This window comes from Sinocyclocheilus grahami, unplaced genomic scaffold (assembly GCF_001515645.1).
Source record: "Sinocyclocheilus grahami isolate Dianchi unplaced genomic scaffold, SAMN03320097.WGS_v1.1 scaffold168.1, whole genome shotgun sequence".
NCBI lineage: Eukaryota > Metazoa > Chordata > Actinopteri > Cypriniformes > Cyprinidae > Sinocyclocheilus > Sinocyclocheilus grahami.
In genome coordinates this window covers 486,729-502,709 of record NW_015505347.1, presented here as the reverse complement: position 1 = coordinate 502,709, position 15,981 = coordinate 486,729, and the positions used below count along the sequence as shown (strand labels likewise).

Genomic DNA, 15,981 nt, shown 5'->3' with positions numbered 1-15,981 from the left:
TATATATATATATATAACCCAAGGTTGTGGGTTTGATTCCCAGGAAAAAATAGTCGTTTTTATAAATCATAATTTTAATTTGATTAGTATCAATGGAATGCGGTTGAGTTTGATTAAAATCCATATGCATATTGTAAAGTAGTTATCAATATGTGTTTGTTTTAATGGATAATACCTGCATATATCTGTGGTTAATACACAATTGAGTGACAGCAAATGTACACAAAATTAAGACATGCATGCCTAGACCAGTTTTAGACTAGTTTTACTTAAAATTATATTCTTAAAAATAATGAGGATGTTTACAGAAGAATCATTTTAGGTTCCCCAAAGACCCCAAAGGTTCTTAAAAGAACCATAAAATAACATTTCAATAATCTGAACAACCCTTTTTCCACTATAAAGAACCTTTTGTGCAACTGAAAAGTTGGATGTTAAAGGTTCTTAATGGAACCTTAGTAGACCATTGATGTAAATATCATGTGTATCATATGTTTTCTACAGTCAGATGAATGTGGATTTCTTCAGAAAAGCATTTAAACAAAAATTTAATTTATGTGCTGAGCATATATATATATATATATGATATAGGTATTTACCTGATCTTTCACCCCCTTCCTCCGGCCAGTGAAGGTCTTTCGAGCCGGTTTGGCATCTGTGGAAGGAGATGAGCTCTGTGGTTTCTCGTGTCTGCAGGGCGACACTGAAGAGATGTCAGTCGATAGGACCATCCACTTGAGATCTGGAGCTGAAGCTACAGCAGTGACCGTTGGAACAAAGGGAGCATCAGCATCCTTCAGAATACCTGTCTTCTGAGAACAAGCACGCAAATGTGTTCATCATATATGGTCCATGACAACTTACATCAATCATATGCTTGTATTAAAAAAATGAAATCATCACATACACATAAATCATTAATCACAGCTCTTTTAAATAGTACATTTAGGTTACATTCCAGGTAAACATGCAATTGATTATACCTGCGTATCCTTCATCTCAGAAGCTGATGTGTGCAGCAGCTGTTCTTCAGACAGCTGCGAAACACTCGCGATTTTAGGCATCACTTCTGCTAGATGCGCTCCAGGAGATGCTGGGAACCAGATTAATATGTGACTAATGTCACCAAATGCTATTCTTCAGGTATTTTTATTTTTTTTAAATCTAGATTGAGGTTACTACGCTAGGAGGCACCAGGCATCAACGCTGCCTCTCTTTATAGCGAGGCAGATTTTTATGAATGAAATCTGTGAGACTGTACCACTGATCCGGAGGGGAGACAGTTAAGCACGAGCCAAATATATATACGGCATTTCACAGACATGCCTGACTCAAAACAGTGCTCGTTTTGATTCAACATTGTAGGCATTCAAATAAAGCGTCCGAGGTTATTTTGTTCAATTACAACGCTGCAGCTTTCACGTGAATGAACAAGATGCGTCATTTTACGTGCCTTGTTTGCAGCCTCTCTTTTGCATTCCTGCGTGAGGTTGCGATTTATGAATATTATAGAGATGTATATCTCTCTATATAAGATGGTTCATCTGCAAGCGCGTGATTGTCTCACTATGCATATAATTGAAAGAAATAAACAACAAAAATACACACTGCATTTGACATAATCAGTGTAATAAAATGTGTTGTTCAACGAGTATGCCAAATGATGAGAGAATTAAACAATGAAATAATTGTTGTGATACTTCAACCGCGCCCTTTCTATTAAAAACGGTGATTTTTCGTATCCCTTGTCAATTACAATGATGGATCTCCCACTCAGAGCGCTCCAGCAACAACCCTGTCGCTAATGTGAGCAGCCAATCAGAGAGCTGCGTGTCTTGCCCATATATGGCACATCCGGTGTTTTCTGCAGCGCTGCTGCGGCACAGCCTATTTTTATCATATCACACTTAATTCAATTACATTCTTGTGACGACATCTTCGCCAAGTAGTCAAAATGATCTAAGTACGTGTTTTAAGGTTTTTTTTATAATAAAGTTGTCGATTTCATAACTGTCTGCTGGTAGGCATTATTCTGTCTATCATGTTAAGGATTTGCACAAAACCCCAAAGGCTTTATGCGTTAATTCTCACTCGGACTGGTAGAAAACGCCGTTGTTCTTCTCCATAACCTGTGTGAAAATCTCTATTCATAGCTCAGATGAGGTAATCCTGCTTTCACACGAGGGCGTGTGAGTGGGGCCTCCCTTCTGTCCACAGTCCAAGTGTTTCCCGGCAGATCCGCCTCTGGTTTCTGACCTGTGATTCTCATAAAGGGCCGCAAGCAGGGCCCATTCCGCAAAACCAACACGTATTACCAAAATAAAATGATTTTAATAAAATTAAAAATATTTGTAAATTATTATTTAATCAAATTATTATTTGAAAAAATATTGTCTATATTTGAAAAAAATTATATAAATTATATATATATATATTTTGTTCTTTCTCCACGAGGAAGCCATTATTGGCCTGTTCTCCTTCATACCTAAAAACATGATGTCACCGTGACATTATCATCTTTTCAGGATATGAATTCCTCAAGGGCATTTGCGTGTTTTCTTTTTTTAGCACATCTATTATGTTAGATAAAAGATAATGAATGATAATGTACTTGAGACATGTTAAGTCCCATCAATAAAGCTTGCTAATAAAGCAACACACAGTGAGCTCACGTCAACACAAACTAATCCTTTTAGGTACATTTCATATTTACTGTTTCTAGTTTTCACAAGGTGATCAAAAATAATCACAGGTTTCGGTTACCATGATTTTGCACCGTGAACAATTGATTATTAATAACTGGATAAGTATAAAGATTAAATTCTATTTCTAAAAACGCACTGTGGTCTCATGACCGCAAGGCCAGCAATGGATAAATAAATTATAAAACTGTCAGCCTGCTTAAAGGCATGAGTATAGCCTATCCCAGCATTTTAAATATTCAGCTGAGATTGACTGTACAATGTAATTTCTTTTTAACACTATTATTCTTTTCTAACAGAATGTTTAAAATTCTGTTTAAAAAAAAAAATCACATTTTCAAAATGGAAAAGGTCTCTGTGCAATGACCTATAGGAGTTGCAGTTAACAGTTATTGTCAGTAACTAATAGCTAACTCCAGTATCTCAGACACAGTTTCCTGTTCAATTTCAAAAAAAGGGACGACAGTGACATTTCTAATGAAATAAAGGTTGCTATTTTTAGATTTAGTTTTTAAAGTACTTTAGAGTGGACACAATCATTGCATTGTTTATTTACTGTCAATAGTGAGAACAGACTTTCGTCGGTGAAAGGCGACACTTCAGTTCATGTGCAGAGGCTCGGGTTGCAGTGACGTCAGTGGGAGGGGCGTCGCTAAGACAACGCGGAAGATCAAACAAAACAGAACACAAAATATGACATCACATGGAACGCTGATAGAGCTGTTTTCGTTTGTTAATCAATAACAGAACTACCTGCTTCTGTCATGTTTACCCGTAGCTAATGGCGGAAAGTGAATGTCCAAAATATATCCAAACAGACATTGTTGCTTAAATAAATACAAATATGACTAAATATATATATTTTAAAAAATAATCCCCCCCCCCCTCTCTCTCTCTCTATATATAGCTATACAGACACACACACACACCAACAGACACACGTGTTAATTTATATTGTATTGATATAGGCCTAAAATATTTACATAGCCTAGAATTTGACAAATGTAGAAATCTTAAATCACGTGATTATTTGTTTGGTCCAGTGACGCGACACTCACAGCTAAGAAGCCATCTCAGCGTTGTATTACAAAGGAATCCCTCGTTAAGCTCGTGAAGGCAGCTCAGACTGTATTACTGCGTGTTTGTATGTTACTCTTCCGACACGCCTTTTATTGCGCAAAGGCACGAACACAGCCCGAGGCCATCCATGTTCTGCGCTTCGCAGAAAGTATGAAATCTACGAACATGAAGTGCTAGGTAAACATAGCTTGAGCGTGAGCTGTAACTAAAAGGCATTTGAAGTTTGGATTAAGTGGTTTTGCATTACACTACATGAGTTTAATGTAATTACACTAACTGCATTTATACAATGTAATAATACGGTAATGCTAAAACTGCATAATTGACTATTGCTGTAAATATAGTAGTTGAAACAATGAAGCCTTCTCGAAGTATCTTTGCATAAAGCTTTACACTGCACAGAGTGTTTCCCATCAGCACTCCGCCCCTTCAGGATGTTTTCCATATAAGGTAAATGACGTCGTGGGATACCCTGCTATGGAACGTTCATGTATTCCACTCCGTTTTCATTCAGAATATTAATCTACGAACGTTTTTACAAATATTTTGTTATGTACTAAGCTTAAAAGTTTGCATTAGGTGTGTATTGGATATGTATCCAGCAAAATGCGTTCCTGACGACGTGTTTGCGGAGGTTTCTATGCAAACACTGGCAGCGAGTCGCCCCGCCCTCCCTGTGACGTCAGTCAACAGACTCCTATATAAGCTCCGCGAGCGCTGTGGCTCAGCAGTCAAACTTTGGATGCCGACAGAAAGAACAACAACAACAACAACAACAACAACAACAACAACAACAGCAGCAGCAGCAGACGAGCAGGAAGCTAGCAGACCGAGGCTTTTGAAACCTTTCTAACTTTTTGGATATATTAGCGCTGGATAGCTCTTGCTTCTCGACTGTGGACAGGATGATGTTTACCAGCCTTAACGCCGACTGTGACGCGTCCTCTCGGTGCAGCTCGGCGTCGCTGAGCGGCGAGAGCGTCGCGTATTACCCGCTCAACCAGACTCAGGTATTTACGACAGTTATTTGTATTAATTTAAAATGAATTATTTTGTCTATTTATTGTAGCTAAAGTGTTCAAATTATGAGTAGCCTATTAATAATTTAAATGTGTAATGCATAGCTTGATAATAAGTAATACACATTTATAATTTAAAAATAAGCGTTATTCGTAAGTAACATGTAAAATATATTTGAATAATCTACAATATCTGGCATATATTAAGTGATTTCTTATGTGCATTTCAGGAGTTCCCTGACCTGAGTGTCTCAAGTGCCTCTTTCGTGCCGACCGTCACCGCGATCTCCTCATGCCCGGACCTGAAGTGGATGGTTCAGCCCATGATTTCATCCGTGGCGCCCTCCAACGGCGGAGCTCGATCTTACGACCCAAACCCTTACCCTAAAATGAGGGTCACTGGAACCAAGTCCCCAAACTCCAACAAGAGAGCCAGAGTTGAGCAGGTAAACAATGCACTGAGTTTGTTTTCAACGATTGACCATCCAGTGCACCTACTGTATCCGTTTATTAGTTTACACAGTTCAGAAAGTAAAATCTCAATGTTATCGCTTCCCCAGCTTTCTCCAGAGGAGGAAGAGAAGAAAAAAGTCCGCCGTGAACGGAATAAGTTGGCTGCCGCAAAATGCCGCAACCGAAGGCAAGAGCTCACCTATACGCTGCAAGCTGTAAGTCTATCGCAGATCTTTGAGAAGACTCTTCGTATAGCATACTATGCAAGTTAATGTTTAGTGTCTATCAATCTAACAATTGTTTTTCTAAAACAGGAAACTGACGAACTTGAGGACGAGAGAGCCGCTCTTCAAAACGACATCACCAACCTGCTCAAAGAGAAAGAGAGGTTAGAGTTCATCCTCGCCGCACACAAACCCATCTGCAAGATCCCTTCCAGCTCCGTCTCCCCCATCCCCTCCGCTTCGGTTCCTGAGATCCACAGCGTCACTACCTCAGTGGTCTCCACCGCAAATGCACCGGTTACGACTTCTTCCAGCAGCTCGCTGTTCTCCAGCATGGCCTCCACTGACAGCTTTAGCTCCACGGTGAATATCTCAGACCTGGAGCCCACCCTGGAGGAGTCTCTGGAGCTCTTGGCCAAAGTCGAGCTGGAAACGGCTCGCTCGGTCCCCGACGTGGACCTGTCTAGCTCTCTGTATGCTCAAGACTGGGAGCCGCTCTACACGTCTGCTAACAACGACCTGGAGCCCCTTTGCACGCCCGTCGTCACCTGCACCCCGGCCTGCACCACCTATACGTCTTCCTTTATGTTCACCTACCCAGAAAACGACGTCTTCCCCAGCTGTGGGCCTGTGCACCGGCGGGGCAGCAGCAGCAACGACCAGTCATCAGACTCCTTGAACTCCCCAACCCTCCTCACTCTTTGAGAATTCACTAGAGACACTTAGAATTTCTATTTCTGACACACAACTTGATATAATCTGGTATTGCAGGGCTATGGAACGGACTCTGTCAAGCAATCATTATTGCTTCCTATATTTATCTGAACCATACATGCCTGCCAAATGTAGCAAGATAAGCATGGATTAACTGATTTTGCATTAATGATCTAGTTGTTAAACTAATAGTGTTTTTTTTTAATTATTATTATTATTATTTTTTTTTTATAAAGTTTACTTGGTGCTAGATTTGAATTATTGTATTAGTGTGTTCTGAGCAATAGAGAACTGCTATTTATTTTTAGATTTTGCATTAATGATCTAGTTGTTAAACTAATAGTGTTTTTTTTTAATTATTATTATTATTATTTTTTTTTTTATAAAGTTTACTTGGTGCTAGATTTGAATTATTGTATTAGTGTGTTCTGAGCAATAGAGAACTGCTATTTATTTTTATTTTTTTTTGCCTTTACGGTTGATTTCTGAATGTGTGAATTTTATTTACTCAAATGTTTGCTGCCTAACCATTGCATTAAATGGTCTAACGTCCAAGTATGAAGTTTTCTGTGAAAACGTAGTCAGTTTAATTTATGGGATTTTTATTTTTGTACTGAATTGTGAACTTGCGACTTGTTTGCAAAACTAGAAACAATAAATATTAAATGTACCTAAAATGATTGGTTTGTTGATGTGAGCTCACTGTGTGTTGCTTTATTAGCAAGATTTATTGATGGGACTTAACATGTCTCAAGTACATTATTATTCAAAAGTATCATTAATAAAAATTTATGAAGTTTTAGTACGCAAGGATGCATTAAGTGACACTAAAGACATTCATAACTTCTAAATATATTTTGGTAGTAATATCTCATAGTACTATTTTATTTATTTTTTTACTGAATTTTGATTTTTGATCAAATAAATGCTGTCTCGGTGAGACTTCTTAAAGAAAAGATGTATAGTTCTGGCAGACTACCAAGTTTTCATGGTCATGTTTTGGCCTGAGAATTAACTATATGATTCAAACCACACCTTAATGATAGATGAGGCGTTAAAATTTCCTATTAATGTTTAAACTATGATTCTGTGTGATTTGATGTTTGATCACACGTACTTATAAACACCAAATCGTGGAACTGCGTAAATCCTAAATGTGTCAACATTCATCTAAACCAATAACCAGAGCCCTTGCAATGGGTTTGCATTATTTTATCTATAATATATTGCTGCCCTAAGAAAATACAGCGGAAATGATGTTCATGTGCGTAAGAGACTGACGCAACCACGCCATTACTCTTGGGTCACTTCCTTCCCCTTTCATGCTTATCACGGTTGCACACTTAACAAGTGACTCTTGAACCTCAAGAACGTGAAGATCTTCTTCCTTTTTTATGCTGACTTACTGTTAAATTCAGTCAGTGGCTATTAAAATGATAAAAATGAAGAACTGAAAGATACTGACAAAACAAAATGCAATCCCAAAAGGCTGAATAAAATAAGCATTGCATTTATAAAGGAAAAGCTCAAAACTACCGCTTTGTATCTCTAACAGCAGACACAGCCAGTCAGGGAGATATTGGCCCTGACGTGAAATCACGTAATATGCAATAATTCCCTGTCTATTAATACAATTGGCAGACCCCAGAGAGAGGCAGAGACAGAAATAGCAGGTGCGCTGCCTTCACCATCAGCATCAACAGCAGTAAAATTAGCACACGGTGACGCCGACCTGCGTCGATGCAGCAGAGCAGGGGAGGAAACAGACAGGCAACGTATGCTGGAGAGCAGAGGAAAAAAAGCTGGAGAAAAGGGAAAAAAAGGCAGAGAGAATCCAGGCTAAACATAGACCATAATGCACTGCTCCCTCACTGATAGAGACACACAGTTGGATCGCCGCCATTTTCTACATCATCTGGTGGATAGTTACCAAACTAAGGCACGAGAAGAGTGACTGATTATTTAGATGAAAACACATTCATAAAACATAATATAGGGTTACTACTGGATATTGATAGTAGGCAGATGTCACACTAATTTTACACCTGACGACCTTTCACCCAGTGATCAAAGGCAGTAATAAATATGAGCAGCTGTCTGTATATAATCACATGATGCCACACATGATCTAAAGTCCACAAAGACTTCAATGTAAAAAAAAAAAAAAAATCCTTTCATTTTTACAGAAAAAACACCTGAATATGCCAGAAAATACAGTAAAAAGAAATCAAATTTACAGCACAATCTGTAAGTGCTTCAGTTTGAAATGGTAATTTACAAAAATAATTACATTTTAAACCAGTAAATCAAGGCCACACTGCTAATACAAATCTGTTTCAACATGTACTGACAACCACCATAATAACAAAAGAGAAAGCATAATGAAAAACTAAAGTTCCACAAGCTGAGGTAAATCAAAATTTAATTTTTAATTTAAGCAAATAATTTAATTCAGATTGGGACTTCGGAGCGTATATCGAGAATCATTTGATTCAGATCGGAACAAAGCGGGTTTTATGAATCTTTTGATTTAGATCGGGACTTTGGACTATGTGACATCATGGCTGAACTTCAATTTTGTGAAGCTACAAGAATACTTTTTGTGCGCAAAGAAAACAAAAATAACAATTTATTTAACAATTCTTCTCCCCGAGTTACCGTCTTCCACCATTTTGGAGAGTACCATGGTACTTTCCCCAGAACGTAATCAACGTAATCAGCGTTGTTTACGTTCAGCATGTGCATGTTTTCTCCAGAACGTAAACAATGCTGATTACGTTGATTTATTCTCGCAGCTTCCCAAATTTGATGTTGAGCCACTGATGTCACATGGACTGTTTTACCGATGTCCTTGCTACGTTTCTGGGACTGGGAACACTGCAGTTGCACAGGGCCGTCACTAGGAATTCTGGGCCCTGTGCACTGAATTTGCTATGAGGCCCCCTCAAAATCACGTTCAGGGCCCCTGTTACTCTGTTCCAATATTACCCCCTGTCCGACGCCCCTGCAGTTGCATTGCTTTCCATGGGAGGGTCAAAGAGCTCTCAGATTTAATCACAAATATCTTAATTTGTGTTCCGAAGATGAACAAATGTCTTACGGGTTTGGAACGACATGAGGGTGAGTAATTAATGACAGAATATTCATTTTTGGGTGAACTAACCCTTTAAAGCACTGTATTAAAGTAATCTCCAAAACCAAAACAGACTTGACTTCTTATTTGGTCTGATCCTGACCAAATCTCCTCAAAGTTGACTGAGCAGGTTGATAATATGGCAAAACCTCTCACAAGGAGGCCAAAAATATAGTACAAAATAATATGAAAATATAAATATGTTATATTTTAGAAGTATTTGTACCTTGATGAGGGCACTTTTCTGACCAGAATACACACAGTGTTTGTCCATTTATTCATATACATCAACTGAATTCATTAAGGGGAAGGAAATTAAATGTAAAAATGCATGGCTGTTACCTATTAAATAAATAAATAAATAAATACAAAAGTAGTTGTTAATAATGTACGGCTTCAATATCATAGCACTTAAGGTCAAGGTCAAGGTCAAGGTCATTTTATTTATATAGCACTTTTTAAAACAGCTAGTGTATGCCAAAGTGCTGTACATATACCAATAAAGTAAATATAGAGATTATGAGAATAAAAAGAAATGACTCAAAAACACATAATCAATACAAAACACATTAATATACACAAACATACATTTCATCCAAAAGCCAAGAAATACAGATAAGTTTTCAAGCGGGATTTAAAAACAGGAAGGGAAGGCGTGAGTAACTCTCTCCAAATCCTTAAATGAGAGCATAGATTTTAATTTGGCTATTTGCCTTAGTTGAAAAAAGCTGCTCTTCACCACAGCACTTATCTGTTTTTCAAAATTCCGATCAGTGTCAAAAATCACACCTAAGTTTTTAGCAAAAGGATGAATGTTTGATGACATAGAATCTAGATTAATAGTGATATCAGAGACAGCACCTGGGGGTCCAAAGACAACAATCTCAGTTTTGTTCTCATTTAGTTGGAGAAAGTTTCTGCCAGTCCAGCCTTTAATATCTTCAAAGCAATTAAAAAGGTCAGAATAAGAGTGATCAGAGCTAAGAGGAATGTAGATCTGAGTATCGTCAGCATAAAAATGATATGAAATATTATATTTCCTCATGATCGAACCCAAGGGGAGCATATACAAACAAAATAAGACAGGCCCCAAGAGGGACCCCTGAGGTACCCCATAGGTGAGCGGTGCAGAAGGAGAGGACGAGTGTCCAATCATCACCTTAACTGATCTATCGGAGAGGTATGATGAGAACCAATCCAGTGCCGTGCCCCTAATGCCAACTTCATCCCTTAGACGATTAAGAAGGGTAGCATGATCAACTGAATCAAATGCAGAACTAAGATGAAGTAGCATTAAAATAGCAGATTTACCAGAGTCCAAAGCAAGGAGTAGATCGTTCGACACCTTCAGCAGTGCAGACTCGGTGCTATGATGGGCTCTAAAACCAGACTGAAATGTATCTAAAATATTGTTTTGTGAGACAAATGACGATAACTGATTTAAAACAATTTTCTCCAAAATTTTAGACAAGAATGGCAACTTAGAAATAGGGCGGAAATTTTTAAGATTGGTTGTGTCTAAATTTGGCTTCTTAAGAAGAGGCGTGATCACTGCTTGTTTGAGGCATATAGGAACACGGCCACTGTCTAAGGATCTGTTCATAATAGCCAGTACACTAAGGCTGATAGTATCCAGGACCTCTCTAAAGAGATGGGTGGGGATAACATCAACAGGAGAAGTGGTAGGCTTAATCTTGTGAACTATATCGCCAAGCTCAGAAAGGGATATTGGTTCAAACCGTTCAAAAAAAAGCATGACAAATGAGTGGTTCAGAGGGGTCATGACTGCACATTGTAACAGTAGAAAGTATGGCGTCCACCTTTCCCATAAAATAATGCAGGAATGCTGCGCAGGTCTCTGGAGTACTGTCCAGACCAGAAGTGTTAGCAGGAGAAAAAAAAAAAGTATTTAACGTATTAAACAGAATTTTTGGATTGTGTGAATTTTTTGATATTAATTCAGAAAGATATTCAGTTTTTGCATACAAATAAAATCTTCAGTCACAGTGCATGTTTTCAACGTTGATTATTTGAGTCTTTTCCCATTAAAAAAACACTTAATTCAACATTCAAAAACTCACAGCTACAAGCCACTACAGTATCTGCCAAGGCTTTAAACATATCTGCATATTTACCTTAATTAGAATAGAATAGGTGTTAAAAATATACACAAAAACGAACTTATTTTGCCCCCACAAACTGAATGCATGTTGCATTTAATCACTTAATAGGATTATTTTGCCCTAAGTCATGGTAAATCTCGGACCTTGCTTCAGAATGCATCAAATGTCTCAAAAAGTAAAAGAATAAAACATTTGTGTACACGTGGGAGGTCTGCGCCACTCGTCTCCACGAGCAGGCGCGCTAGAGCACCGCAGAGACCGTGCGCAATCTGCGCATGCGCGGAGTCAGAGCGCAGGCGCAGGCGCAGTGCGCAGCTCGGTCCGGGCCTGCAGTAGTGGAGCGATCAGCTCGTCATGGCGCGGTATCGTGTGCTCTCGCTCGCGCTCTCGCTGTTGTTTGTGGTTCAGTCGGTCGTGTCGATCTCATTCTACCTGCCGGTGCGCAGCAGAAAGTGTCTACGGGAGGAGATCCATAAAGACGTGCTGGTTACCGGAGAATACGAGATCATCGAGCAGCTGAACACGAAGACCAACCTGAAGGTAACGCCACGCCACGCATCTACCGGATTAACGATTTAAATATTCGCACAAACAGTCGTTACACTTGTATTCAACCGTTACCTTACGTTTGATTCGCGTTTTTAGTCAATTCGTGATGATTGTAGCGGTTCGGTGAGTTTAAACACAAGGCCTTATGTTAGTGCTACATGGCGCTTCCTGGTTGGCCGGCGATTTAATGATTCATTACACTTCGTTTTTAATAACATTCAGCTGGTTAAATAAATCAAATGAGTTATGTGAATGGCCCTATGCCTTTACTTAGAAACACAAAGCGTGTGTGAGTGCAGTTTGTGTTTTGTCTCATTCACTCGAGTTGTAACACAGAGAAAGTGTTTATGGATTAACATAATCAAACTACTAATCAGTGTTGCATCAAATTAATTTAATTATATTTTTGGCCTTCCTTGTAATAAACATAGCTGTTTGGCATGTTTGTCTGTTAGGCTTTTTTTTGCACATAATATACCTGTACATACAACTATCTATTGTTATATACCTGTGCATACAACTATCTATTGTTATATACCTGTGCATACAATTAGGCCTGTCACGATAACAACTTTTTGTTGTGCGATATATTGCCCCAGAAATAATTGCGATAAGCGATATCATTGCCATCTTTTAATGTAACAGCATAATAATGCAAGAAGGCCTACACACTTCCAAATGACAACAAACTTTTGATTTTTAAGAATATTTAGATCATGGAAATTAGGTATCAAAATACTAGATACCTTAAAAAACCTGAATAAGTAGTAAATAAACATTTTTTAACTGAAAGTGCAAAGTAGCAAGAAGAAAAAAGCACAAAGAACTTGTATGGAGATTTTTCCATCTACAGATTTTTTCCCTGACCTTCTTCTTTTCTCTGTAATTTAAGGGTGCACACTATTGCTGAGAAACACAATCACTACTTAGCAGTCAGATGTCCGTATGCACAAAGGCACAGATCCCTAAACAAGGCCATATCTGCAGATGAAACATTTTTTGTAGAAACATTTTTAAAATTTGAACTAGCACCTCATGACTACACCACGTTATGTACGAGAAGCTGCAAAAGACACAGGCACAAGTGGAATGTACAAAACATGGTGACATTAATTTTTAAGTAAATATAATGTGCGATATATTGCGTCACCAAAAATGATTGAGGTCATGGACATATATTGCGCGATAAGTCGATATATTGATTATTGCGACAGGCCTACATTCAATTGTCGATTTGTATATTTTTTATTCCTTATTTTACTTGTTCTATTTTTCATTTATTTTAATTTTTTTTATTATCCGTGTTTTTTGTTCTGTCGCTGTCATTCTGTTACACTGTGGAAGCCTCTGTCACGAAAACAAATTCCTCGTGTGTGTAAACATACCTGGCAATAAAGCTCATTCTGTTTTAACTGAATATCCAATATCGTGACCCTTGTTAGATCACAGACTCCTCTGGACACATCCTTTATGTGAAAGAAGATGCAACCAAAGGCAAGTTTGCCTTCACCACAGAGGACTATGACATGTTTGAGGTGTGCTTCGAGAGCAAGTCACCTATGGGTGAGTGTCTGACACATCTGTAGACTTTCTGATAGCACCTTTGCTGACATATGTGCAGCTACAGGTGATATTATGATGGTATGACGATACAAATCGATTCTAAATCAGCACCGATATACTTAATGAATTCTGAATTTGTTCATTTGATTTGTACTTTTTTCTTCCATTTAGGAACTGGAAGAGTTCCTGACCAGCAGATCAACTTGGACATGAAGCATGGTGTTGAGGCCAAAAATTATGAAGAGGTTTGTTTGCATTGATTTCTCATGCTCAGCAGTTTTCAAAAGTTTGTGGTCAGTTTATTATATGCTCACCAAGGCTGCATTCATCTGATTAAAAATACAGTAAAAAAATTAAATATTTTGTAAAATATTATTACCATTTAAAACAACTCTTCTATATGCATATAATTTGTGATGCAAAGCTGATTTTTCTGCATCATTACTCCAATCTTCAGTGTCACATGATCCTTCAGAAATCATTATAATATGCTGATTTGCTTCAATTTTGATACATTTTTCCAAATTTCTTGATGACTTAAAAAAAAAAGAATGAAAAATATTTATTGGGAGTTATAAGTCTTTTATAATAGTCTAAATGCCTGTACTGTCATTTTTAATCGATTTCCGGCCCCAGACTTTTGAAGAGTAGTGTACATTACTTTTGGAGATCATCTACACCTACTGTTGCAGGCAGAATTGCAGCTGTTGCTGATTGTTTAGTCAGTCTGAAGTTATTCTTCGCTTGTTCAGATTGCCAAGGTTGAAAAACTGAAGCCCCTGGAAGTAGAACTCCGTCGGCTGGAAGACCTTTCAGAATCTGTTGTCAATGACTTTGCCTACATGAAGAAGAGAGAGGAGGAGATGAGAGATACTAACGGTAAGAACCAACAAAACATCCCACTGAAGTTTAAATCCAGGGTAAACGTGACTGGTAAACGAATCAACTTGAGCGCTGACGTTCTGTCGTGTTTTGCAGAGTCCACCAACACACGCGTGCTGTACTTCAGCATCTTCTCCATGTGCTGTCTGATCGGTCTGGCCACGTGGCAGGTCTTCTACCTGCGCCGCTTCTTCAAGGCCAAGAAGCTCATTGAGTAAAATCTGCCTGTAAATTCAGGGACCCAGAACTTCTTCCTGACATCAGAACCTCCGGCCCCTGACATTTTGCTTTGCCTCGGCGATTTATTCCAGTCGCTGCGGGTGACCTGAAGTTTATCGGGAGTGGACGTGTATCAGGGAATCCTCTGGGAAGCGATTGATGCTTGGCGGCCAAATTATCTTTCAGCGCGTGTACATTTTGGATACAAGCTTGTTCAGTATAATTTGGAACAAAACACCCAGTTTTTTTTTTTTTTTTTTTTTGCTTTTGCTTTATTTTCTTGTATTTATACTAAATGACAGCACAAGCCCCTATAACTGATAAAAGATACGTTCCTGTAAGAGAAACTTTGTGGTCGTTGAATGTGTGTGTGTGTGTGTGTGTTAATTACTGTAATCTGTTCCGCCTGTTATTTGGAAGGATAGAATGATTGTTTCACGTGAACAGATTGTAGACTGATGTGTTTAGCTGTCTATATTATTTCTTTAAAGACTTATGCTTGGTAACGCAAAGCCATTTTATCAAAATGAAGTCCCACTCACTGCAAGTGAAGAGAGAGCGATCGCACATCAGAGCTTCAAGCTGTCATATATCATTCTGACTTTGAGAAATGTACTAATTTTAAGCCGTTTTATTTTGTGGGGCAGCATCTCTTTTTAGTTTGCTTATTATGGGAAAGAGTGCGTTCATCTGTGATTAGTTGTTAGTTTCTCCACAGACTGAATAAATGTTCAATCCAACAGAACTCCTGCAGTGGTCCTGAGGTTAAAGGTGCATCAGTGCCATCGCTGCTCCAGCAATTCTGGTTTGATTTGTTACAGGACCTACCCGTATTAGACTTTGATTTTTAATTTTCTCTTCTTTTCAAATGCTTTTATGGAATAGTGGTTACACATGTCCTGGGTGGAAGGTTTGGATCAGATTAATTATTTGCTGCCAGTGGTTTTATTTTTTTTGCTCCAGTGTTCAATCATTTTCAACGGCAATGTTTTTGATTCTAATTAATTTTGGTGAAAGTGGATTTCGGAAATATAATTGGCTTGTCATTCAATAAAAATTGTTAGTAAAGTATTTTGAGTGTTTGTGAGTTAATAACAAAAGAAACGTTACAGCAACAAAGCAGAGTGATTTAGTCATTATCCAATATGAAAATCATAAATTATAACAAGATAGAAAATATTTCAAGTTTGCATAATATTCTAAAAGGCTACTCAGTGGATAAATAAGTGAAAAAACATTTATGTTTACATGCAGCAAATCATTTTAATTAATATGAGGAATAACATTGTAAAAAAAAAAAAAGGCGCCTAAAATGATTTC

The 15,981-nt window shown here is 38.1% G+C and overlaps 3 protein-coding genes across 4 annotated transcripts in view; 2 read left to right on the top strand and 1 right to left on the bottom strand.

Moving 5' to 3' along the window:
- LOC107593301 (proto-oncogene c-Fos) overlaps positions 1-1,353 on the bottom strand; it is a 2,480-nt gene extending 1,127 nt beyond the window's left edge. Inside the window, exons 1-2 of one of the 2 annotated variants that reach the window (XM_016282956.1) lie at positions 984-1,353; positions 600-812 (exon numbers count right to left, since the gene is read on the bottom strand). In XM_016282956.1, coding sequence (XP_016138442.1) covers positions 600-812; positions 984-1,064 — 294 coding nt within the window. In that variant the 5' untranslated portion in view covers positions 1,065-1,353. The remainder of the gene's footprint in view (positions 1-599; positions 813-983) is intronic. The other variant, XM_016282957.1, reaches the window with a different exon arrangement.
- Positions 1,354-4,549: 3,196 nt separating this feature from the next.
- fosab (v-fos FBJ murine osteosarcoma viral oncogene homolog Ab) lies at positions 4,550-6,389 on the top strand. The gene is made up of 4 exons (XM_016282895.1): positions 4,550-4,792; positions 5,032-5,247; positions 5,362-5,469; positions 5,569-6,389. The coding sequence occupies exons 1-4, from the start codon at positions 4,688-4,690 to the stop codon at positions 6,181-6,183; spliced, it is 1,044 nt and encodes a 347-aa protein (XP_016138381.1). The 5' UTR covers positions 4,550-4,687; the 3' UTR covers positions 6,184-6,389.
- A 5,344-nt stretch (positions 6,390-11,733) lies between these two features.
- On the top strand, positions 11,734-15,732 carry tmed10 (transmembrane p24 trafficking protein 10). Its single transcript, XM_016282894.1, has 5 exons — positions 11,734-11,988; positions 13,440-13,560; positions 13,732-13,805; positions 14,313-14,439; positions 14,539-15,732. The coding sequence occupies exons 1-5, from the start codon at positions 11,803-11,805 to the stop codon at positions 14,658-14,660; spliced, it is 630 nt and encodes a 209-aa protein (XP_016138380.1). The 5' UTR covers positions 11,734-11,802; the 3' UTR covers positions 14,661-15,732.
- The last annotated feature ends 249 nt before the right edge of the window (positions 15,733-15,981 follow it).

What these genes read in the sequence shown, in the direction of transcription:
- tmed10 (XM_016282894.1), top strand. Translation starts at nt 11,803, where the DNA reads ATGGCGCGGTATCGTGTGCTCTCGCTCGCGCTCTCGCTGTTGTTTGTG. An exon ending in CGAGAGCAAGTCACCTATGG is followed by an intron (nt 13,561 to 13,731) that starts GTGAGTGTCTGA and finishes TCTTCCATTTAG; the next exon opens with GAACTGGAAGAGTTCCTGAC. An exon ending in AGGCCAAAAATTATGAAGAG is followed by an intron (nt 13,806 to 14,312) that starts GTTTGTTTGCAT and finishes TCGCTTGTTCAG; the next exon opens with ATTGCCAAGGTTGAAAAACT.
- fosab (XM_016282895.1), top strand. Translation starts at nt 4,688, where the DNA reads ATGATGTTTACCAGCCTTAACGCCGACTGTGACGCGTCCTCTCGGTGC. An exon ending in ACCCGCTCAACCAGACTCAG is followed by an intron (nt 4,793 to 5,031) that starts GTATTTACGACA and finishes TGTGCATTTCAG; the next exon opens with GAGTTCCCTGACCTGAGTGT. An exon ending in TCACCTATACGCTGCAAGCT is followed by an intron (nt 5,470 to 5,568) that starts GTAAGTCTATCG and finishes TTTCTAAAACAG; the next exon opens with GAAACTGACGAACTTGAGGA.